Source organism: Tamandua tetradactyla, chromosome X (assembly GCF_023851605.1).
Source record: "Tamandua tetradactyla isolate mTamTet1 chromosome X, mTamTet1.pri, whole genome shotgun sequence".
NCBI lineage: Eukaryota > Metazoa > Chordata > Mammalia > Pilosa > Myrmecophagidae > Tamandua > Tamandua tetradactyla.
The window spans coordinates 100,123,144-100,143,979 of NC_135353.1; the positions used below are offsets into that span (position 1 = coordinate 100,123,144).

General features: G+C 39.0%; 1 protein-coding gene across 8 annotated transcripts in view; it reads right to left on the reverse strand.

The window, feature by feature from the left end:
* The window catches only part of TAF1 (TATA-box binding protein associated factor 1), a 99,751-nt gene that overhangs the window by 48,715 nt on the left and 30,200 nt on the right, over nt 1-20,836 (reverse strand). For 7 of the 8 annotated variants that reach the window (XM_077146277.1, XM_077146275.1, XM_077146273.1 and 4 more), the window contains 9 exons: nt 19,402-19,551; nt 19,104-19,223; nt 18,557-18,732; nt 17,697-17,875; nt 16,039-16,252; nt 15,394-15,559; nt 13,131-13,342; nt 521-629; nt 177-275 (listed from right to left, as the gene is read on the reverse strand). In XM_077146277.1, coding sequence (XP_077002392.1) covers nt 177-275; nt 521-629; nt 13,131-13,342; nt 15,394-15,559; nt 16,039-16,252; nt 17,697-17,875; nt 18,557-18,732; nt 19,104-19,223; nt 19,402-19,551 — 1,425 coding nt within the window. The remainder of the gene's footprint in view (nt 1-176; nt 276-520; nt 630-13,130; nt 13,343-15,393; nt 15,560-16,038; nt 16,253-17,696; nt 17,876-18,556; nt 18,733-19,103; nt 19,224-19,401; nt 19,552-20,836) is intronic. The other variant, XM_077146274.1, reaches the window with a different exon arrangement.

Sequence of the window (20,836 nt, forward strand, 5' to 3'; positions counted from 1 at the left end):
AGGAATCTTTCTAGATAGAACAGGCCCGATTGTTCCCTCTACTTAAAAGCAAACAATCAAAACAATTACATCCCAAAGAATTAGACATTCCAGGTACCCAGATCTATATTCTATAGCCCTCTATCTGAAATCACAGACAGTACAAAGGGCCTTGTCATCCAATGCAATGTACTCACATTTGGAAGATCTCTCATGTCATTGATGATAGATTCCAAAATAGATGACAGTGTCACCATGGGGTCTGTCCGACGCCGGTGGATGGACTTATGAGGTCTCTAAGGAGTCAATGAACAAGAAATTGGAATGTTTCTTTAAGTGCACACACACACGTGCACATACACACACACAACGTTTTCTAGCTAGATAAATATATTTTAGAAACCTTGTGATGAACAAAAACACACAATTCTCAGGGCAAGGTCAAATGGACAATCTAAGGCCATGGGTTAAAATCAAAGCCACGGCTTAGATGGCTGAGGGAATCAATGAGAAGTCAGAAAGAAGCAATGCAGATACTCACATTCAAATAGTCACAATGAACCGTAGTTCCAACTCGCCGTTTCTTCTTGGGAGGAAGTTGCTGTTTAGGGAACTTGAGAACCAATGATTTTCTGCGAACCTCATCTGCACTGCAATAAAAAACACTCTGATAGCATGCAGCCCCTTATTTCTAGTTCTCAGAAAAAAAGCAACTACAACAAAAAAGTCCAAAGTACCTGACCATGAGCCTGGGGAAGAAAAAGCCAAACCAAAGGCGAGATATCCACCTTTTAAGGCTCAGATCAGGCAAGGTCTCATAGTATCTCCATTAATAAACAACAAGGCAAGTCTCAACTTCATCTCAGTTTCCTATTTGAAAAATAAGGGAACTAGGCTAAAGGAGTTCAAGAATCCTTCCAGCTCCAACATTCTATCTTACTATTAAAGGACTTCAGGAAAAGTAAGTCATTCAGGATGGAAACAAGGAAAAAATTAAAAACTGTTTTTTTAAAAAAAAAACTAGCTTGCGTTTTCCTCAATTATTAAAGCTCTACAGTCTTCTCTTTCAGTGTAAAGGATTTTGATAAATTATATCAGCAAGGATAGAAAAAAAAACCCAAATCAAATACAAACAGAAATAAATGAATCTAATTATATATCAAATTAATAAAATAGTTATACAGGACTTCGGGCCAAGATGGCGGCTTAGCAAGGTGCACGTTTTGGTTCGTCCTCCAAAACAACTAGTAAATAACCAGAAATAATACAGAACAGCTCCTGGGGTCACGTCAGTGACTGGACACACAGTGTACCCCAGTCTAGACCAGCTGGGCCAGCTGCGAGCCCCCAAAGAACCATGAATTCCCCAAGCCGCAGCGGCTGGCACCCCTCCTCCACGGGCTGCTTCCCAGAGGGGAAAGGAAAGAGACTTTACCAGCAGCAGAGGCTGAGCCCAACCAAACGCTAATTGTGGAATTAATTAGCAAATTCTGACTACTAAAAATAGGCCCCTAGCTCAGGTGAACCTGGTCAAAGTGGAGGTCACTCATTTTTGCCCCGGTGCCAAGGGGGCAGGGCTGATGGAAAAAAGTAAAAAAAAAAAAAAAAAGAAGGTAACAGAAGTTTTTGTGGCTGTGTTTCTACAAAGGCTTGACTGCCTTTGGATACAGCGGCAGGGCTCCTCAGGCTGCAACTGCCCTAGGCATAGGCAGAAACAAACTCGTTTTGAGGGCTTGTCTGGAACCTGTGCCTTCCCCAGGGGAGGGGTGAAGCCCAACTCAGGTGGAATCCCTCTCTCAAGGAATTGAGACACCAGGGCTGGGTAATTTGAAGCCATTAAAACCAGCCTACAACTGCTCCTCTGTCTCCACCATGCCCCTAGCCAAAGTTAAAGGTACCACATCATTTTATGCTGGTGGAACCGGCAGGCAGACAAGCACCACATACCAGGCAGGATAAGAAAAACAGAGCCCAGGGACTTCACAGGAAAGCCTTTCAACCTGCTCTGTCTCACCCTCAGGGAAAACCGAAGCAGGTGACTCTTTCCTCCTGATAGGAGGCCAGTTTGGTCTGGGAAAATCCAGCTGGGGTCTATAAATATGTACATAGACCCTCCTCAGGGTGGGGTGAAAAAGGCACCATAAAACCAGGACAAGAAACAACAAAATAAGAACTGAAAAATTCTCCTCTGTTAAACAAAACCTAAGCCAGAGGTCCAGAAAAAGCTGAACTGAATGTCAAAGAACAGGGAGAGAACAAATTCATCCCGCAAGAAAACCCTAGGTAAAAGAAGTGAAAGCAATCTCCAGAATAAATTAATTAAGGTAATTAAATGCCTAGACACCAGCAAAAAATAACAAATCACACTAGGAAAATTGAAGATATGGCCCAGTCAAAGGAACAAACCAACAATTCAAATGAGATACAGGAGCTGAAACATTTAATTCAGAATATACAAACAGACATGGAAAACCTCATCAAAAACCAAATCAATGAACTGAGGGAGGATATAAAGAAGGATATAAAGAAGGCAAGGAATGAACAAAAAGAAGAAATTGAAAGTCTGAAAAAACAAATCACAGAACTTAAGGGAATGAAAGGCACAGTAGAGGAGATGAAAAAAACAATGAAAAAACTGAATGACAATATGAAGCGCACAAATATACATGTTGTGGGTGTCCCAGAAGGAGAAGAGAAGGGAAAAGGAGGAGAAAAACTAATGGAAGAAATTATCACTGAAAATTTCCCAACTCTTATGAAAGACCTAAAATTGCAGATCCGAGAAGTGCAGTGCACCCCAAAGAGAATAGACCCAAATAGGCATTCTCCAAGACACTTACTAGATAGAATGTCAGCGGTCAAAGAGAAAGAGAGAATCTTGAAAGCATAAGAGAAAAGCAATCCATCACATACAAGGGAAGCCCAATAAGACTATGTAGATTTCTCAACAGAAACCATGGAGGCAAGATGACAGTGGGATGATATATTTAAATTATTAAAAGAGAAAAACTGCCAACCAAGAATTCTATATCCAGCAAAATTGTCCTTCAAAAATGAGGGAGAAATTAAAACATTTTCAGACAAAAAATCACTGAGAGAATTCGTGACCAAGAGACTAGCTCTGCAAGAAATACTAAAGGGAGCACTAGAGACAGATATGAAGGCAGAAGAGACAGGTATGGAGAAGAGTGTAGAAAGGAAGACTATGAGTAAAGGTAAAAAGAAGGAAAATTAGAAGGACATATAAAAGCGAAAAGGCAAAATGGTAGAGGAGGGTACTGCCCGGGCAGTAATAACACTGATGTTGATAGATTAAGCTTCCCAATCAGGGGACATAGACTGGTAGAATGGATTAGGGAATGGGACCCATCTATATGCTGTCTCTACTCAAAGGACATGAGAGCAAGGACAAAAATGGACATTTGCACACCAATGTTTATAGCAGCATTATTTACAATTTCCAAGAGATGGAAACTGCCAAAATGTCCATCAACAGATGGGTGGCTAAACAAACTGTGGTATATACATACGATGGAGTATTATGCAGCTGTAAGACAGAATAAAGTGATAAAGTATGTAACAACATGGATGGACATTAAGGACATTATGCTGAGTGAGATTAGCCAGAAACAAAAGGACAAATACTGTATGGTCTCACTGATATGAACTGACACTAATGAATAAACTTGGAGAATTTTGTTGGTAACAGAGACCATCAGGAGATAGAAATAGGTTAAGATATTGGATAATTGGAGCTGAGGGATACAGATTGTGCAACAGGACTGAATGTAAAAACTCAGAAATGGACAGCACAATACTACCTAACTGTAATACAATTATGTTAAAACACTGAATGAAGCTGAATGTGAGAATGATAGAGGGAGGAGGGCTGGGGGCACAAATGAAATCAGAAAGAAAGAGAGACGATAAAGATTGAGATGGTATAATCTAGGACTGCCTAGAGTGTATAATGACAGTGACTAAATGTACAATTTTAAAAAATGCTTTTGCATGAGGAAGAACAAAGGAATGTCATTACTGCAGGGTGGTGAAAATAGATGGTAATTAATATTTTAAAATTTCAACTTATGTATGAGACTAGAGCAAAAAATATTTATTTGGTACAAAATTTATATTTTGACTAGTGCATTTCCTAATATAACTTATGTAGATAGCTTGGTTGAACAACATAAGTACATGGAACCTTGGGTAGGACATGAGATTTTGTTGGTTTGTCCAGAGTGATGCCCCAATGAATCCCAGAGTGATTTGATCAGTGAGTGGAAAAGTATTTGCAAAGTCCCCTTCAGAGAATGATGAGAACAGGGGAAAATTCAACCTCCCCAAGTTGAATTCTTGATATTCTCACAAGCAGTGTGGGCAACCAAAGCTATAGGCTGAGTCCCCAGTCTTAGGGTTCGTTCATATGAAACTTAACCCCACAAAGGATAGGTCAAGCCTATTTAAAATTAGGCCTAAGAGTCACCCCCCAATAGAACCTCTTTTGTTGCTCAGATGTGGCCTCTCTCTCCAGCTAACACAACAAGCAAACTCACCACCCTCCCCCCTGTCTACGTGGGACATGACTCCCATGGGTGTGGACTTTCCTGGCAACGTGGGACAGAAATCCGAGAATAAGCTGGGACTCAGTGAAAAAAACCTAGAATGAGCTGAGACCCAGCATCAAGGAATTGAGAAAATCCTCTCGACCAAAAGGGGGAAGAGTCAATTGAGACAAAGTGTCAATGGCTGAGAGATTCTAGAGTTGAGAGGTTATCCTGGAGGTTATTCTTACCCATTAAGTAGATATCACCTTGTTATCCAAGAGGAAAAAAAACAGAGAGGCTGGAGGGAACTGCCTGAAAATGTAGAGCTGTGTTCCAGTAGCCATGTTTCTTGATGATGACTGTATAATGGGGTAGCTTTCATAGTATGACTGTGTGATTGTGAAAACCTTGTGTCTTATGTTCATGTTCCTTTTATCTACCTTGTCAACAGATGAGTAGAACATGTGGAATAAAAATAAATAATAGGGGTACAAATGTTAAAAGAAATTTAGTTTGAAATGCTTTTTTTCTGTTTTCGTTTTATTTTTCTGTTTTCATTGTATTTCTTTTTCTGATTAGATGCAAGTGTTCCAAGAAATGATCATGATGATGAATATGCACCTATGTGATGATATTGTGAATTACTGATTATATACGTAGAATGGAATGATCACACATTAAGAATGTTTGTGTTTCTTTCCTGTTATTTTTTTTAACTAATTAAAAAATTTTAAAAAATAGTTATACAAAGAAAAATCATTAATTCAAGTATCTTTTGAAAACAGTACCTACTCTGACTTAGTGACCTATATTCCAAGGATTACAAACTACAAACATCCTGAACTTTACTTTACAGGATTGTTGTTGGTATTGGTATTGTAATCCTGAAACTATCAAATAAATACACTGCTGTTGAAAACTAGAGAAAGGATATAAATATGAAATAGGGAAAAATGAGGAAGAACTTGTTGGTAAAATTTGAATTGGAGGTATCAGTATGAACTTGTCATTTAAAATATATGTTTATCTCCTAGTTCTGTCTACTGAAAAAGAGCCTAGAAGCAACGACATCACAGTACCAATGAGCATAACTACTATACAAATCTTGGTTTCTAAATACCATTCCCCAGTGAAAGGAACAAAGACTTTAGAAAATGGCTGTGGAAGTTCCAGGAGAGCCTGGAATGTCTTATATCAGAAAGCAAAGAGGTTCTCAAAGATTAACAGGGCCATTTCAAAAGGACACAGCATGTGGCCTGAAGAGGTCAAATTCTGAATCACATGAGCATCAAAAGAGTAATGATCCAGAATGTATAAAGATATTCAAATCAAAACCACAATGAGAGATCATCTCACATTCACTAGAATGGCCATTATCAAAAAAAAAAAAAATAGAAAATGACAAGTGCTGGGGAGAACATGGAGAAAGAGGACACTTTTCCACCATCGGTGGGGGTGCATTACTGTTGATGGGGATGTAAAATGTTACAACCGCTCTGACAGGCAGTTTGGCAGTTTCTCAGGAAGCTAAATATAAAATTGCCATATGATCCAGCAATCCAATTATTAGGTATATTTCAGAGGAACTGAGGCAAAAACACAAACAGACATTTGTACGTCAATGTTTATAGTGCCATTATTTACAAATGCCAAAAGACAGAAATAGTCCAAAAGTTTATCAACGGACAAGTCACTAAACAAGTTGTGGCATGTACATATAATGGAATATTACACACCTGTTAGACAGAATTTAGTCATAAAGCATGTAACAATATGGATGAACCTTGAGGACATTATGCTGAGTGAAATTATCCAGAAACAAAAGGACCAATACCGTACGGTCTCACTAATATGAACTAATATTAATGAGTGAACTTTGAGTTAAGGTTAAGAATACAAGTTATCAGGAGATAGGTGGAGAGTGAGCATTTAGTGCTAAAAGAACAAAATGGGCAACAGGACTGATTGTAAAGGTTCAGAAACGGATAACAGAATACTATCTGATGGTAGCACAATCATATAAGTACACTGAATGAAGTGGAATATGAGTACGGTTGAGGGAAAAGGGCTGGGGGCACATATGAAACCAGAAGACAGAGGATAAAGACTGAAATGGTATAACTTACGAATGCCTAGATGGACAATGATGGTGATCAAATGTACAAACATAAAAACTTTTATGCATGAGGGAGAACAAATTAATGCCAACATTGCAAGGGGTTGAAAACAGATGGTGTGCTGGTTTGAAAGGATGTATGTCCCCCTAGAAAAGCCATGTTTTAATCAAAATTCCATTTCATAAAGGCAGAATAATCCCTATTCAATACTGTATGTAATTAGATCATCTCTCTGGGGATATAACCCAATCAAGAGTGGTTGTTAAGATGGATTAGGAGAGATGTGTCTCCACCCATTTGGGTGGGTCCTGATAAGTTTCTGGAGTCCTATAAAAAGAGGAAACATTTTGGAGAATGAAGGAGATTCGGCGAGAGCAGAGAAGGCTGCAGCGCCATGAAGCAGAGAGTCCACGAGCCAGCGACCTTTGGAGGTGAAGAAGGAAAACGCCTACCGGGGAGCTTCATGAAACAGGAAGCCAGGAGAAAAAGAGCAGATGACACCGTGCTCACCATGTGCCCTTACAGCTGAGAGAAATCGTGACTGTGTTCACCATGTGCCTTCTCACTTGAGAGAGAGACCCTGAACCTTATCGGCCTTCTTGAGCCAAGGTATCTCTCCCTGGATGCCTTTGATTGGACATTTCTATAGACTTGTTTTAATTGGGACACTTTCTCGGCCTTAGAACTGTAAACTAGCAACCTATTAAATTCCCCTTTTAAAAGCCATTCCATTTCTGGTATATTGCATTGTGGCAGCTAGCAAACTAGAACAGATGGTATACAGGAAAAGGTACAATCAATGCAAGCTGGGGTCTATAGTGAAAAGTAATATTCTAACATGCTTCCACTGAAATAAAACAAAGGCATTACACCAAAACTAAATGTCAACAAGTGGGGGGCATGGGGGAGGGGTATGGATTCTATGTGGAAGAAAAGGAAATGTCTTTATACAGATTATGGTGGCAAAGCCATGTCTATTTACTTAGGTGTGAATAAAATTGTTTAAAACTGAATAGAGAGAAACAACTGCTAGAGATAATGCAGAGAAAGAGATGTAACTATTCACTGTCAGTAGGGAAATCAGGTGCAGCCCCTTGGAGGGCAGTGTGGTAGTTCCTTAGGGGGTTAGGCGTAGGTTTGCCATATGATCTTGAAACCCTATTGCTCAGTATATACCCCTGGAGGAACTGAGTGTGGGGACAAAGGACATTTGCACACTGTTGTTTCTGGCGACACTAGTGTTCCTGACCCACAATGAATGGAGGTGGTTAGGGATACAATGACTGAGGAATTGAAGGGAGAACTATGGTGTATACATACAATGGACTACTGAGCAGTCACAAAAAGGAATGAAGTTGTGAGGTTTGCAACTAACTGAACCTTAAGAGCTGTATGTTGAATGAAATGTCGGGAACAGAAAAGACAAATGTTATCATACCTCAGTCACATGGACTAAATATAATAAAAACTTTGGGTGAACTAAAGATGAGAGCATAGGTTATCAGTTTGGAGTTTATTGTAAAGGGTCCTAGATTATAAGCTCTTAGAGCAGTCACATACTTTCAGAAAGTGTAACTGTCAATTCTAAATTCTGAGATACTAAGCTGTTCGTATATAACATGGTCTTTACCAGAAACTTTGGGTATTTGTGTGGCATCTAAGACTCAGAGTTAGAGCTCTAAAGCTATGAAAGTCAGCAGTACTCCATATAGGAACTGCTTAAAAAGCTGAAAAAGTATTCAGACATCGAGGGAAAATATGAATGAAGCTGATATGGATAGTATTAAAGTGTATCAGAAGACTGGGTAGAGAACATCTTCTGTATTTTAAAACTTCAACTTTCGTGTGAGACTAAAGGGAGAGATGCTTATCTGGTGCAAAATTTATATTTTGGGTAGTACATTTCCTAATTTAACTTCTATGGTCAGTTTAGTTGAACACCATAAGGACAAAAGAAATCTTGAACAGGGTGTGAGATTTTGTTGGTTTGTCCAGGTCAGTGTGATGCCCCGATAAATCCCAGAGTGGTTTGGACAGTGAATAAGGAAGTATTTGCAAAGTCCCCTTGGAGGAAAGGGGAAAAAAGGGGGAAATATTCAACTTCCCCATTTGGAGATTTTCTGACATTCTCGCAAGCAGTGAGGACAATCAATTCAACAGGCCCAGCCCTCAATCTTGAGTCCACACCCTTATGAAACTTATTCCTGCAAAGGAAAGGCTAAGCCTACTTAAAATTAGGCCTAAGAAGAAAAAGAGAAAACAAAATAAACAACTACAACAATTATTAGGCCTAAGAGTCACCCCCAGAGAACCTTTTTTATGCTCAGATGTGGCCTAAGTGGACACGGCAAGTTAACTCACTGTCTCCCCACCCCCATGTGGGACATGACACCCAAGCGTGTAAATCTCCCTGGCAATGTGGGGAAGAAATCCCGGAATGAGCTGGGACCCACCATTAACAGATTGAGAAAACCTTCTTGACCAAAACCTTCTCTTTTCTGAAGAGAGAAATGAGAAAAAATAAAAGTGTCAGTGGCTGAGAAATTTCAGAGTTGAGAGTTTATCCCAGAGGTTATTCTTACGCATTATATAGATATCCCCTTTTAGATTATGGTGTATTGGAGTGGCTAGGTGGATGTACCTCAAACTGTATAGCTGTGTTCCAATAGCCTTGCTTCTTAAAAATTACATATTGTAAAAAAGCTCTTTTACAATATGACTATGTGATTGTGAAAACCTTGTTTCTGATGCTTTTATCTAGGGCATGGACAGATGAGTAAAAATTATGGATAAAAAATAAATAATGGGGGGACAAAGGTTAAAATAAATTGGGTAGATGGGAATACTACTGGTCAAAGAGAGGAAGGGGTAAGGGGTATGGTACATATGAGTTGTTTCTTTTTTCTTTTTCTGGAGTGGTGCAAAAATGTTCTAAAAAATGATCATGGTGATGAATACACAACTATGTGATGATACTGTGAGCCACTGATTGTACACCATGTAAGGAAATGTTTGTACGATAAATTTTAACAATAAAAATATATTTTAAAAAAATGAACAGAGAGGAACAAGTACCAGAGAAAATGTGGAGAAAGAAATGTTTCTATTCACAGTCTGTAGGGAAACTGAGAGATGCAGCCTCTCTGGAGGACAGTATGGTATTTCCACAGGAGGGCTGAGGTTGTCATATGATCTCGCAACCTCATTCCTAGGTATATACCAGGAGGAATTGAGTGGGAACACTAAGGAACATTTGGAGGTGGCCTAAGGATATAATAACTGAGAAACAGAAGTGGGACTATGGTTTTTATACACAATGGACTACTGGGCAGCTGCAAGAAAGAATGAAGTTATGAGACATGCAACTAGGTGAATGAACCTTAAGGACAGTATGTTGAATAAAATGTTAGAAACAAAAAGACAAGTATTATCATGCCTCACTCACACGGATTAACTATAATATACAAATTCAGAGAATTAAATTTGAGAGCATGGGTTATCAGGTTGGGACCTATTTTAACGGTTCATAGATTGAAGCTCTTAAGAGCAGTCACGTATTTTGGAGTCGTAACTGATATTTCTAAATGCTGAGACATTGAGCTATTTGTATATAACCTGGTCATTTCCTGAAACTGTGGACATTTACGTGACGGCTGAGACTTATTAGAGCTCTAGACTATGAAAGTCAGCAGTACCCCATTCTGCAACTTAAAAAAGCTGAAAATGTGATCAGACTTCAACTAGAGATATGAATGAAGCTGATCTGGATAGGACTAAGGTAAATCAGAACTCTGGTAAAGGATGATATGCACCCTATTTTCAAACTTCAACTTTTTCTGCAAGACCAATGGGAGAGATGTTTGATTTGGTGCAAAATTTATATTCTGGGTAGCACATGATCTAACTAACTTATATGGTCAGTTTATCTGAACACCATATTACATGGATTCTTGAATAGGGCATGAGATCTTGTTGGTTTGTACAGGTTAGTGTGATGCCCCTATATATCCCAGTATAACCTGGGCAGAGAACAAAAAAGTACTTTATTAAATATGCCTATGGTTAAGCTAATTAAAATATTCATTTTTAGTGGTTCTAAGTGATTGTTTTCTTGAATAAGAATATTTAAAAATTAAAAAAAAATAGAATTTTCAAAGTCCCCTTGGGGGACTGGAAGAAATGAAGAAATAGTCAACTTCCCAATTTGGGGAATTCCTGATATTCTCACAAGCAATAGGGACGACTAATTCAATAGGCCCAATCTTGAGGTTTGCCCAATTAAACTTATTCTTGCAAAGGAGAGGCTAAGCCTACTGATAATTATGCCTAAGAATCATCCCCAGAGAACCCCTTTTTTGGTCAGATGTGGCCTCTCTCGCTAAGCCAACTTAGTAGGTGAACTCACTGCCCTCTCCCCTACATGGGACATGACTCCCAGGGGTGAAAATCTCCCTGGCAACATGGGACCTGACTCTTAGGTTATGAGCCGGGACGTGACATCATGAGAATAAGAACGCCTTCTTGACCAAAAGGGGAAGAGAGAAAGGAGACAAAGTCTCAGTGACTGAGAGATTTCAAACAGAGTCAAGAGTTTTATCTTGGAGGTTATTCTTATGCATTATACAGATATTCCTTTTTAGTTTACAGTGTACAGGAGGGGCTAGAGGGAAGTACCTAAAACAGTTGAACTGTATTCCAGTGGTCTTGATTCTTGAAGAAGACTGTACAACTATATAGCTTTTCCCATGTGACTGTGTGATTGTAAAAACCTTGTGTCTGATGCTCCTTTTATCCAGGGTATGCACAGATGAGTTAAAAAAAAAGGATAAAAAAATAAATAATAAGGGGAGATAAAGGGTAAAAATGGAACAGACTAAAATATTGTTGTCAGTGAGAGAGAGGAATACGGTGTATGGGATGTATAACTTCTTTTTTTTCTTTTTCTAGGGTGATATAAAGGTTCTAAAAATGATCACAATATTGTGAGCCATTGATTGTGTAATATGCTTGGACTGTGCATGTATGGATACTCCTAAATAAGAAAATGATAATGATGCTAATGGATTATAAAACACTAAATTTAGAAAAGGAGTTTCAAAATCCATGGTAATACTAAAGACAAAAAAAAAAAAAAAGAGGGGAAGCGCTTCTTTACAGAAGAATGCCTGCTAATGTAGAAAACCTCCACTTTGCAACCCCCAATGTAACAGTAATGGAGTCAGGCAATGGTTATCAATGAATGCTAAAAACCACTGAGAGGAAGACTGAAGAGGGAACAGGATATTCAGTTACTGTCCAACATACTAATTACAAAGTAAAAAACTAGGGATCATCAATTTAATAAGATAATCAAAAGAGCAGGCCAACCTGACATTATGTGTCTCCTAATGTGCTGTAGTTAGTACATAATATCACCTATGTACTAATCTTACTAAAAACATTTAATCTAAATCTAGTTGATGAGAAAAGAGGGCAAATTCAAAATGCGGGCAGTTTGAGACAACTCTTCAAAAAATTCAATGTCATATAAAACGAAAAAAGGTTATTTATGGGGGGTGGAGGGACACAGTTCTAGATTGAAAGACCAAACACTTAACCAATGTAATGCTTGAACTGAGACTGAATTCTGATGGGGGGTGGGGAGGACAATAAAGGACATTATAGGAGACATTCTGGAAATCTGAGTAGGGATTGAGTATTAGGTATTATTGAATTAATACTAATTTTTGTATCTGTGATAACAGTATCATTATGTCTTTATTCTTAGGAGATGTGTGCTAAAGAATTAAGAGTGAAATGTTATGATGCCTACAACTTACTTTCAAATGATTCAGGAAAAAAATTGTTTTACATATATAACGATAAAGCAGAAGTGGCAAAATGTTACTAATTGATGAACTGAGGTGAAGAACAGTACACTCTATTTTCTTTCAATTTTTATGTAGCTTCGCAATTTTCAAACCAATAAGTTAGGGACAAACTTTTTTTAATTAAAAACTTCATTATCTATTAATTCTCTGAGGGCAAGGGACAGGGTATAAATATAAGTGTATATGTCTTCTTAATCTTTCTGGATGATTCATTATCAAAACAGTCTTTGAGGTTAGGGACATTGCAAATATTATGTGTCTGGAGGTAGAATAGGAAGAGGGAATTAGTATTTACTGAGTACTTAATATGCCAGGCACTGTACTACATGCTTTACATGCCCTCTACCCTGGTAATAGTGGTTTTATTCACCTTTTTGTAAATAAGAAAACTCAGACTCAGAAAAGCCAGGTAGCTTGCCCAAGGGCAAGTGATAGTGCCTAATGAGTGCTTTATGACAAGAAACTGAGGTTTTCATTAGTGGGAACAACTACTGAGGAAAACCCATCCTCAGAGAACATATCCACCCTTGTTACCTACTCCCCACCTTGGCCACCCATCAAGATCCAAAGTGTCCAACACATCTTTCCCACAGCACTTCCTGTCTGCTATCCCTTACCTCTCAATTAGCTGTTTCCCCAAGACAATCTTGGTCCCCTCGACCTTGATGAGTTCTTCGTTATCATTATGAATGACTGTCTTTTCCAACTCCTCTTCCTGCTCCTCTGTCATAGCAACAGGGTTGGAGGGTGGAGCATTTGTTTGATAATAGAGGGGGCAGAATTTGTTTGTTCTCATGTGTCCAATGGCACCACATGCCCCACATTTCAGCTGCAAAAGTAAAAATATCAACATGTCAGAGGTAAGCAGGATATAGGAAGTTAGCTTTAAGAAAAACAGGGTGCATGGGTAGTTCACTGGTAGAATGCTCGCCTTTCATGTGGGAGACCTGGGTTCGATTCTCAGACCGTGCATGACCCCCCAAAATACTGTCAGAAATATATACAAGATAGAAGAGAAAAAACAGCCGTCTCAGAACTTTTGCTCTAATAGAACTGTTATGCACCCATCAATCAGAAGCTATTGGACAAAAGCACATGTTTGGAAATGACACATTGAAAATGAGGAATAAAATAATAAATAATAAATAAAATGAGGAATAAAAAATAAAATGAGTAAGCTTTATGTCAATGCTAATGTTCTTGAACTTGTTAATTGTAGTTAAGGTGCTTACATAAGTGACTACCCAGAAACATACACAGAAGCATTCAAGGAGCATGATGTAAACAAGCTACTCTCAAATGTGTAGAAAATAGATTGATAAATGGAATAATACAGCACATGTGGTAAAATGTTAAAACTCCAACCAACATCATTCCTGTTAACCTTAAAAATCATCCAGGGCTCTCTATCGGAAATCCTATAAAAGCTGCACACACTAAGTTTACTTATCAGAAACATAAAACCTTCAGATGGTTCCTAGGCCAGATAAGTCCTGAAACCCAGAGGTATCGGTTTCTTCAAGAACATCAACCAGATCCATCCCCCTATCCCATGTTGTTGACACACCTTTACAACACAAAAAAAGTTAGAATAGACATAACCCAAATATCCTTAAAGACTAGGAGAAAGGTCAAAAGAGAAGGAGAAATTACAACAGAGAAGTTAGGATTTAAAAATGAGTGTGACTACCTAATCATTATATTGCTATTTCCTTTTAGTAACCTGTATCTTGGAACAGCTAGAAGGAAAAACCTGAAATTGTGGAACTGTAACCCACAGCAAACTTTGAAATCTGTTCTAACTTGTTAAAATGTACTTAGAAATTGATTGCTTTATATATATATATATATATATATATATATATATATATATATTTCACAATAAAAATGTTTTTAAAAATGAATCAAAGAAGAAAAAGGAGAGAATCTCCACCCCAAATTTAAACTGTGAGCTATGAAAATATTAAACAGACAACAGAAAAGCTGTTGGTAGCCCAAGCCTGCATTTAGCACCTATCAATCAGAAGTTATTGGACAAAAGCACATATATGTGTATAACACAGTAAAAATAAAATGAGGAATATAGACTGTAGGCTTTGTAATGTCAGCCATCATGGGTGTGTTTTTTCAGCCCCCAATCAAAATATGTCTCCTTCTCAGTTCAGTAACTGAGTGGTTGTGGTATCCTAGACCTAAGTTTCATCTGTAAAATGAGGTCAATATTGTATCACATAAAAGAAAGCAACATTAAAATAACAAATCTTCACATCTGTTGAGTACTTTACAGTGTATAAAATGGTTTCCATGCAATCTATCACTTAATACAACACTCTATGATGTATCATTTTATAGAAGAGAGAACAGGTTTGGAGACATTAAAGTTACAGAGCGATTAAGTGGTAAAACGTAATCCAGATCTCCTGTCTCAAGGTCTATGGCTCTTTTCCACCACAGCACAGTTGCCTCATGTAATGACGTACTTTATAATTAAGATTGCATAGTAATATCTGGAATCCCTAAAGTAATGCAAAGCATTACATTTACTATGTTTTATTTTTGTTGTTTCTTGGTTAATCTGTTAAAATAAGATGTGTGTGTACATATATACAAATATGTGACTGTACATGCAAAAAAACAACAACAAAGAACCAAACCTATCTCACCTCCTAGAAAATATAAAACGACACCTAGTAAGACCAAGGGCACCCAATGGGCTTGATGTTGTTGGTACCACTCACACTAGTATTGATAGAACCTAAATAGCTACATCAATTCAAACCAGCTTTCAACACACTGCCCTCAATCCCAGTGATGGAAGATACCAAAAGCTAAGGGGAAAGGTTTGCATTGTTTGTTGTGATCATGCCACATTATATTTACTTTTAAGTCAGGACGCTCCTTCATTTTTTTTGGTTTCTTTTCAGGAGGACCCTTAAGCTTTTCCTTTTCTTGGTTCCGCTTAAGCCGCCTGAGTTGTTCTTGGATCCTTCGCCGTTCTTTTCGCATCTCTTCTCGATGCTGTTCATCAAAAAGGGCAAATTTTCGACTAAATAACAGGGAAAAAAAAATCACAGGATATAAGCAAAGCTAAACCAAGAAAACTGTCCAAGAGCTAATACCTCAGAGCTAAAGGTATCCAATCTAAACTTAAAACGGGACTGCCTACCCTTCTCATGTTCCCCCAACTCATCAGCCCTCCATGTATAGAGAGATATACCCTCAGAGTGAGAAGTCCCGAGTAATGCCTCAGGTTTTTACAAACCAACCAACCATAATGAAAAAAGGACCTAAGTGGAACTGACCACATGCCTTTATTTTGCAGTAAATTTGAAATTCTCTCTGTGATTTGGCTCTGTTCAACCCAAACTATCTAAAGGAAAGCTGGTTCTCAATTAAGGCAGACTGGGTATAATCCTGTTACTAAAACTCAAACACTACCCCCAATCCCTCACCCACATAATCATTCTCCTTATCGCTCTGGAAAGTGGTAAACTAAAAGTCAACCCCCCCACCCTACATACTCACATGAACTCCTCATCTTTTGTGGTCCGTATGCGCACATAGGCATCAGTGACAGCTGGCTTTCGGACCGTCTCACAGCGAACGTACTCTTTCCCCTCCTCATCACGAAATGTGCGGTAAATCTTGAGACAACGGCCAGTGGCAGATGAATTAAGGCTAGTCACAGAAGCTGTGTCATCATCTCTGTGATTATTTCCTGATGCTGCTGAGCCTGCTGCTGCACGGTAGAAAAAGATTTCCAAACATTCTTCCTATCACCCAAATGGTCATTTTTTTAGGGTTGAGTGGAACCCTCAAAGCTCATCATGCCACAAAACTATGGTTTTACAGAGAGCATGAAAATCACCACCAGCCCCAGAGTATACTGACTTGTCCTTTCTGAACTTCATTTTACCAGTGCCAATTTTCCTGTTTTCACAAGTACAGAAAGTTCCCAAAGAACTACATGCTTGCAACGGTGGAAGGAAGAGTAGTAGCTGTATTCTGATTACTCTCAACAACAGGGAAAAGGAAGTACTTCCAAGCAGGAAGTAGCTAATGATCACATTAACCTAACCACCCAGAGAGAAAAATGTTATCACAGAAACAAGTCCAGAGTCTTAAGGCCTAGAGTATGCTTGTCAAACTTTAATACAAATAAGAATCACCTAGGGATCCTGGGAAACTAAAGATCCCTAATTCAGTAGGTCTGCAGCAGGGATTCTGCATTTCTAATACGTTCCATGTGATACAGATATTGCTGTTCCAGGACCACACTTGGAATAATAACAAAGACCTAAAGGACCACACTGGTAGAAGGGTTATGTATCACATCTTTACAACAAAGCTTCCATGAAGAGGAGAAAACACAGGAAAGACTATTGGGATTGAGAACAATCATTCAAATGTACATCTTCATTCAGCCCTTACCCTCTCAGTACCAAGATCCAGATTCTCAACTTCCTGCTTCACATATACACTGGGAAGTGACATAGGGATCTCAAAACTCAACAGGTCTCAAACATATTTCTTCCAATATGTTCCAAACATATTTCCTTCCTAAACTTGCTCCTGTCTCTGTACTTTCCTACTTTAACCAATAGTACCACCATATTTCTAGTAATCCCAGTGAAATATTGATTTCCCCCTCTTCTCATTCCTATGTCCATATCCCAGCCCAGTTCAGGCTTTCATCATCTCCAGTCCCAACTTCTACAATTTGTGGTTGATGATTCTTCACTCTTCTTAGGGTCTAAGATTCCTTTGAAAATCTTCTAAAATTCATGGCTTTCTTTCTCCCAGAAAATGCACATTTATACAGAATTTTAGAACTAATTTCAAGGGGTTAAATTACAACCCCACAAATTCATCTGTGGATTGCATACTAAAAACTCTTGCCCCTTTAGAATGAAAAGCCCAGAAAGCTTCCCTGAAGTATAGCACTGCTAGCCCTAGCTTGGTCAGGCACCTGATACAGATTAGAGGCAGTAGTAGATTAACAGCGTATCTTCAATCTATCCCCCTAAGACAAACCCAGAGTCTAGTTCACAGATATCTGTACCTCATCTACAGGCTTCTCTATATTCATCCCCTACCGCTGTTGCCTCCAACTTTACCTCAACAGTCTGCAGTTCTTTTCACACTCCTTCTCTGATCATTTTCTGTCAAGCCACCTCCCTCACCTAACAGCATCCGCTGTAGTTCCTTCCGCTCCTGTTCCTCCCGTTCACGTGACAGCTGAGAGCTGGTCTTCTTGTTCTGCAACATGTTCTCGATGTTCTTTCCCATTTCTTCAAAGTCACTGTCTTCGGCTGAGCTGCTATCCGTGTCAGTTGATAAGACTTCAGTTGATGATAAAACCCTAAAAAGAGAAAGAAAAAAAAACAATGTTAAATTAAGACCAAGGGAAATATGAAAGTACAGAAAGAACTAAAAAAATATATGATTGTAGACACAAATAGGAAACTGGAAAATCTACCTTAAAAAGCATGGGTAGTTGAGTGGTAGAATCTCACCTGCCACGAGGGAGATCCTAATTGATTCCTGGCCCATGCACCACCACTTACCCTCCCCCCGAAAGGAATACCCTGCAAATCCACTAACACACAGAGTCTGCAACAGAAAAGGTTTACAAAGTTTTCCTAGACATTTCATCAACAAGGCAAGTTTGAAATACTAAAGCAACTGTTTCAGAATTCCTGGAGGAAGTCTAAGAAACAAATCAGTACATCTGTCATTTTTAATTCTGCACTATCATTCTCCTACCACTATGCCTTCAGAAAAACCCTATCTATCACCATTGTTCCTGCTGCCAGGCCAAGCAGGCCACAAGAGTTGCCATGGAATGTGGAGCCAAGTCTGGCCTCTTTTGCCTTTCAAAATCTTTGCCAAGCTGCTTTGAAAAGACTGAGTACTCTAGAAGTACTAGTATGGATAAATACCATCCATCACATTTTCAGAAGATCTCCTCTTCATTATAAAATAGTGTCTGGGAACCCTCCCCTTTCTAGCTTGGGCTTTCCACAGCACTAAAACAACACACTTGTTCTGTAGGTCAAAGATGCGCTGACATTCCTCTTTGTAACGCTCTTGATGCTCAGCCACAGAAAACCTTGATCCACGGGCAAATTTACTCATGGGACCCTCTCCAGAGCGAGCCTGTTCTGTTGACATTGTACGCACCACATCAATCACTTCCCAGCGGGACAACTTCTTAATCTACAAGACAGATATGCCCACACATATACACAAATCATTCAGGGATTTCAAAGGAAAAACCAAGGCAGAGGGTTAGAGAGCTAGACAAAAAAAAATAAAATAAAAAAATCTGAAAACAGATTAAACAGAAAGCTTTGGGAAAGCTAACTCAAAAAGTATCTTAGGGTAGGCCACAGTGACTCAGCAGGCAGAGTTCTCGTCTGCCATGCTGGAGACCCGGGTTCGATTCCCTGTGCCTGCGCATGCAAAAAAAAGTATCTCAGACCCAGACGCTATAACCTACACCACAAATTTAACCAGATAGTTCCTTTCACAGGCCACTTAGCCTTTTCATCTCTAACTAGGATCATATTTTCCTCGCCTGTACCCACCTCTTCCTCAGGCACACCAAATTTACGCAGAAGTTGCTTGGCATTTTTCAGAGAAAGCCGACGGAGGTCTGCATCTGTTCCTGTCACCGTCTTTTTCACTGGCTGAGGCTCCTTATCATCCTACCTCAAACAAAAACAAGTGAGAATCCTAGTAAATTGAACTCCTTAAGGTAGGCATATAAGTCATCCTGGCAACTTATCTGCTTTCCAGGTCCTCTACTCTACTCATCTCTGTTCCTTTCTAGCCACCATTTTCTTCCCCTCTTGATTTTCTCTTTCTAAAAATGCACAGTCTCACCTTTTGTTGTGTTGGTTTGTTTGGAATCTTCACATAGGAGAATCCTTCACCACACCCTGTGGGATCTGCCACCCCAGTCACCTCCAGGAGACACTTGCCCTTCATGGCAGCAATGAAGGCCCTTGTGGTATTCCAAGGAGCAGTGCGAACCTGAGATACAGGAAAGGATTCTCAAGAGCTGTGGGAAATATTTGCTCTATATCTAGCCATTACCCAGAGAGTAGAACAATTAAAATGAGTAATTCTGATGCTTTTTAAAACTACCCATAAGGAGCAATAGTTATAAAGTTGCCCAGTACTCAGCTTGCTGCTCTCTTCTTAATGTTATATAGAGGTTAAGAGCTCAGCCAGGGTAAGAAAGAAAATGTGAACAGTGGCACCTTTCAGCCCCTTATTCTTTGGGTTTCACTGGGAGTTCTCAAAGACAGAGTTCTCAAAGAGATGATTGCATTTGACTGCCCAATTGCTCAAAGGGTTTCTTTAGAATGACCTAATATATTCTCAAAACAGATGACATGAATGCATTCAAAGAACTGGTCAATCCCAGCAACACTAAATCAAAGTCCAATATATCTCTACTACTGGTCTGGTCAAAACATCCTATCCTTTCCTGGGACACTGAATAGTATTTACAGTCCCACTCAATTATTAGGGAATTAAAACAAGATGTGACTATGCCTGTACACAAAGACCAATCAAGAGTATACACTATGTTTGGAAAGGCAGGGTGCCCCCAATAGCTAAAAAACCTTGAAAAAGAAAAATGAAGTTGGAGGTCTAACACTACCTGACTTTAAGGCGTTATTACAAAGCTACAGTGCTCAAAACAGCATGGTACTGGGTGGGCCACGGTGGCAGAGTTCTCGCCTGCCATGCCAGAGACCCAGATTCGATTCCCGGTACCTGCCCATGCAAAAAAAAAAAGAAAAAGAAAAAACAGCATGGTACTGGCATAAAAATCGATATACTGATCAATGGAATCGAATAGAGCCTTCAGATATAGACCCTCTCATCTATGGACAATTGATCTTTGAGAAAGCAATCAAGTCAACTCACCTGGGACAGAACAGTCTCTTCAATAAATGGTGTTTGGGGAACTGGATATCCATATGCAAAAGAATGAAAGAGGATCTGTATCTCACACCTTATATAAAAATTAACTCAAAATGGATCAGAGACCTAAACATTAGAGCTAAGACCATAAAACTTTTGGAAAAAAATGTAGGGAAATATCTTATAAAGCTTGTAATAGGAGGCAGTTTCCTAGATCTTACACCCAAAGCATGAGCACTGAAGCAAGAAATAGATAAATGGGGACACCTCAAATTGAAACATGATAGATAAATGGGGACACCTCAAATTTAAACACTTTTGTGCATCAAAGAACTTTGTCAAGAAAGTAAAAAGGTATTGAGAAATCACATACCTTTGTCAA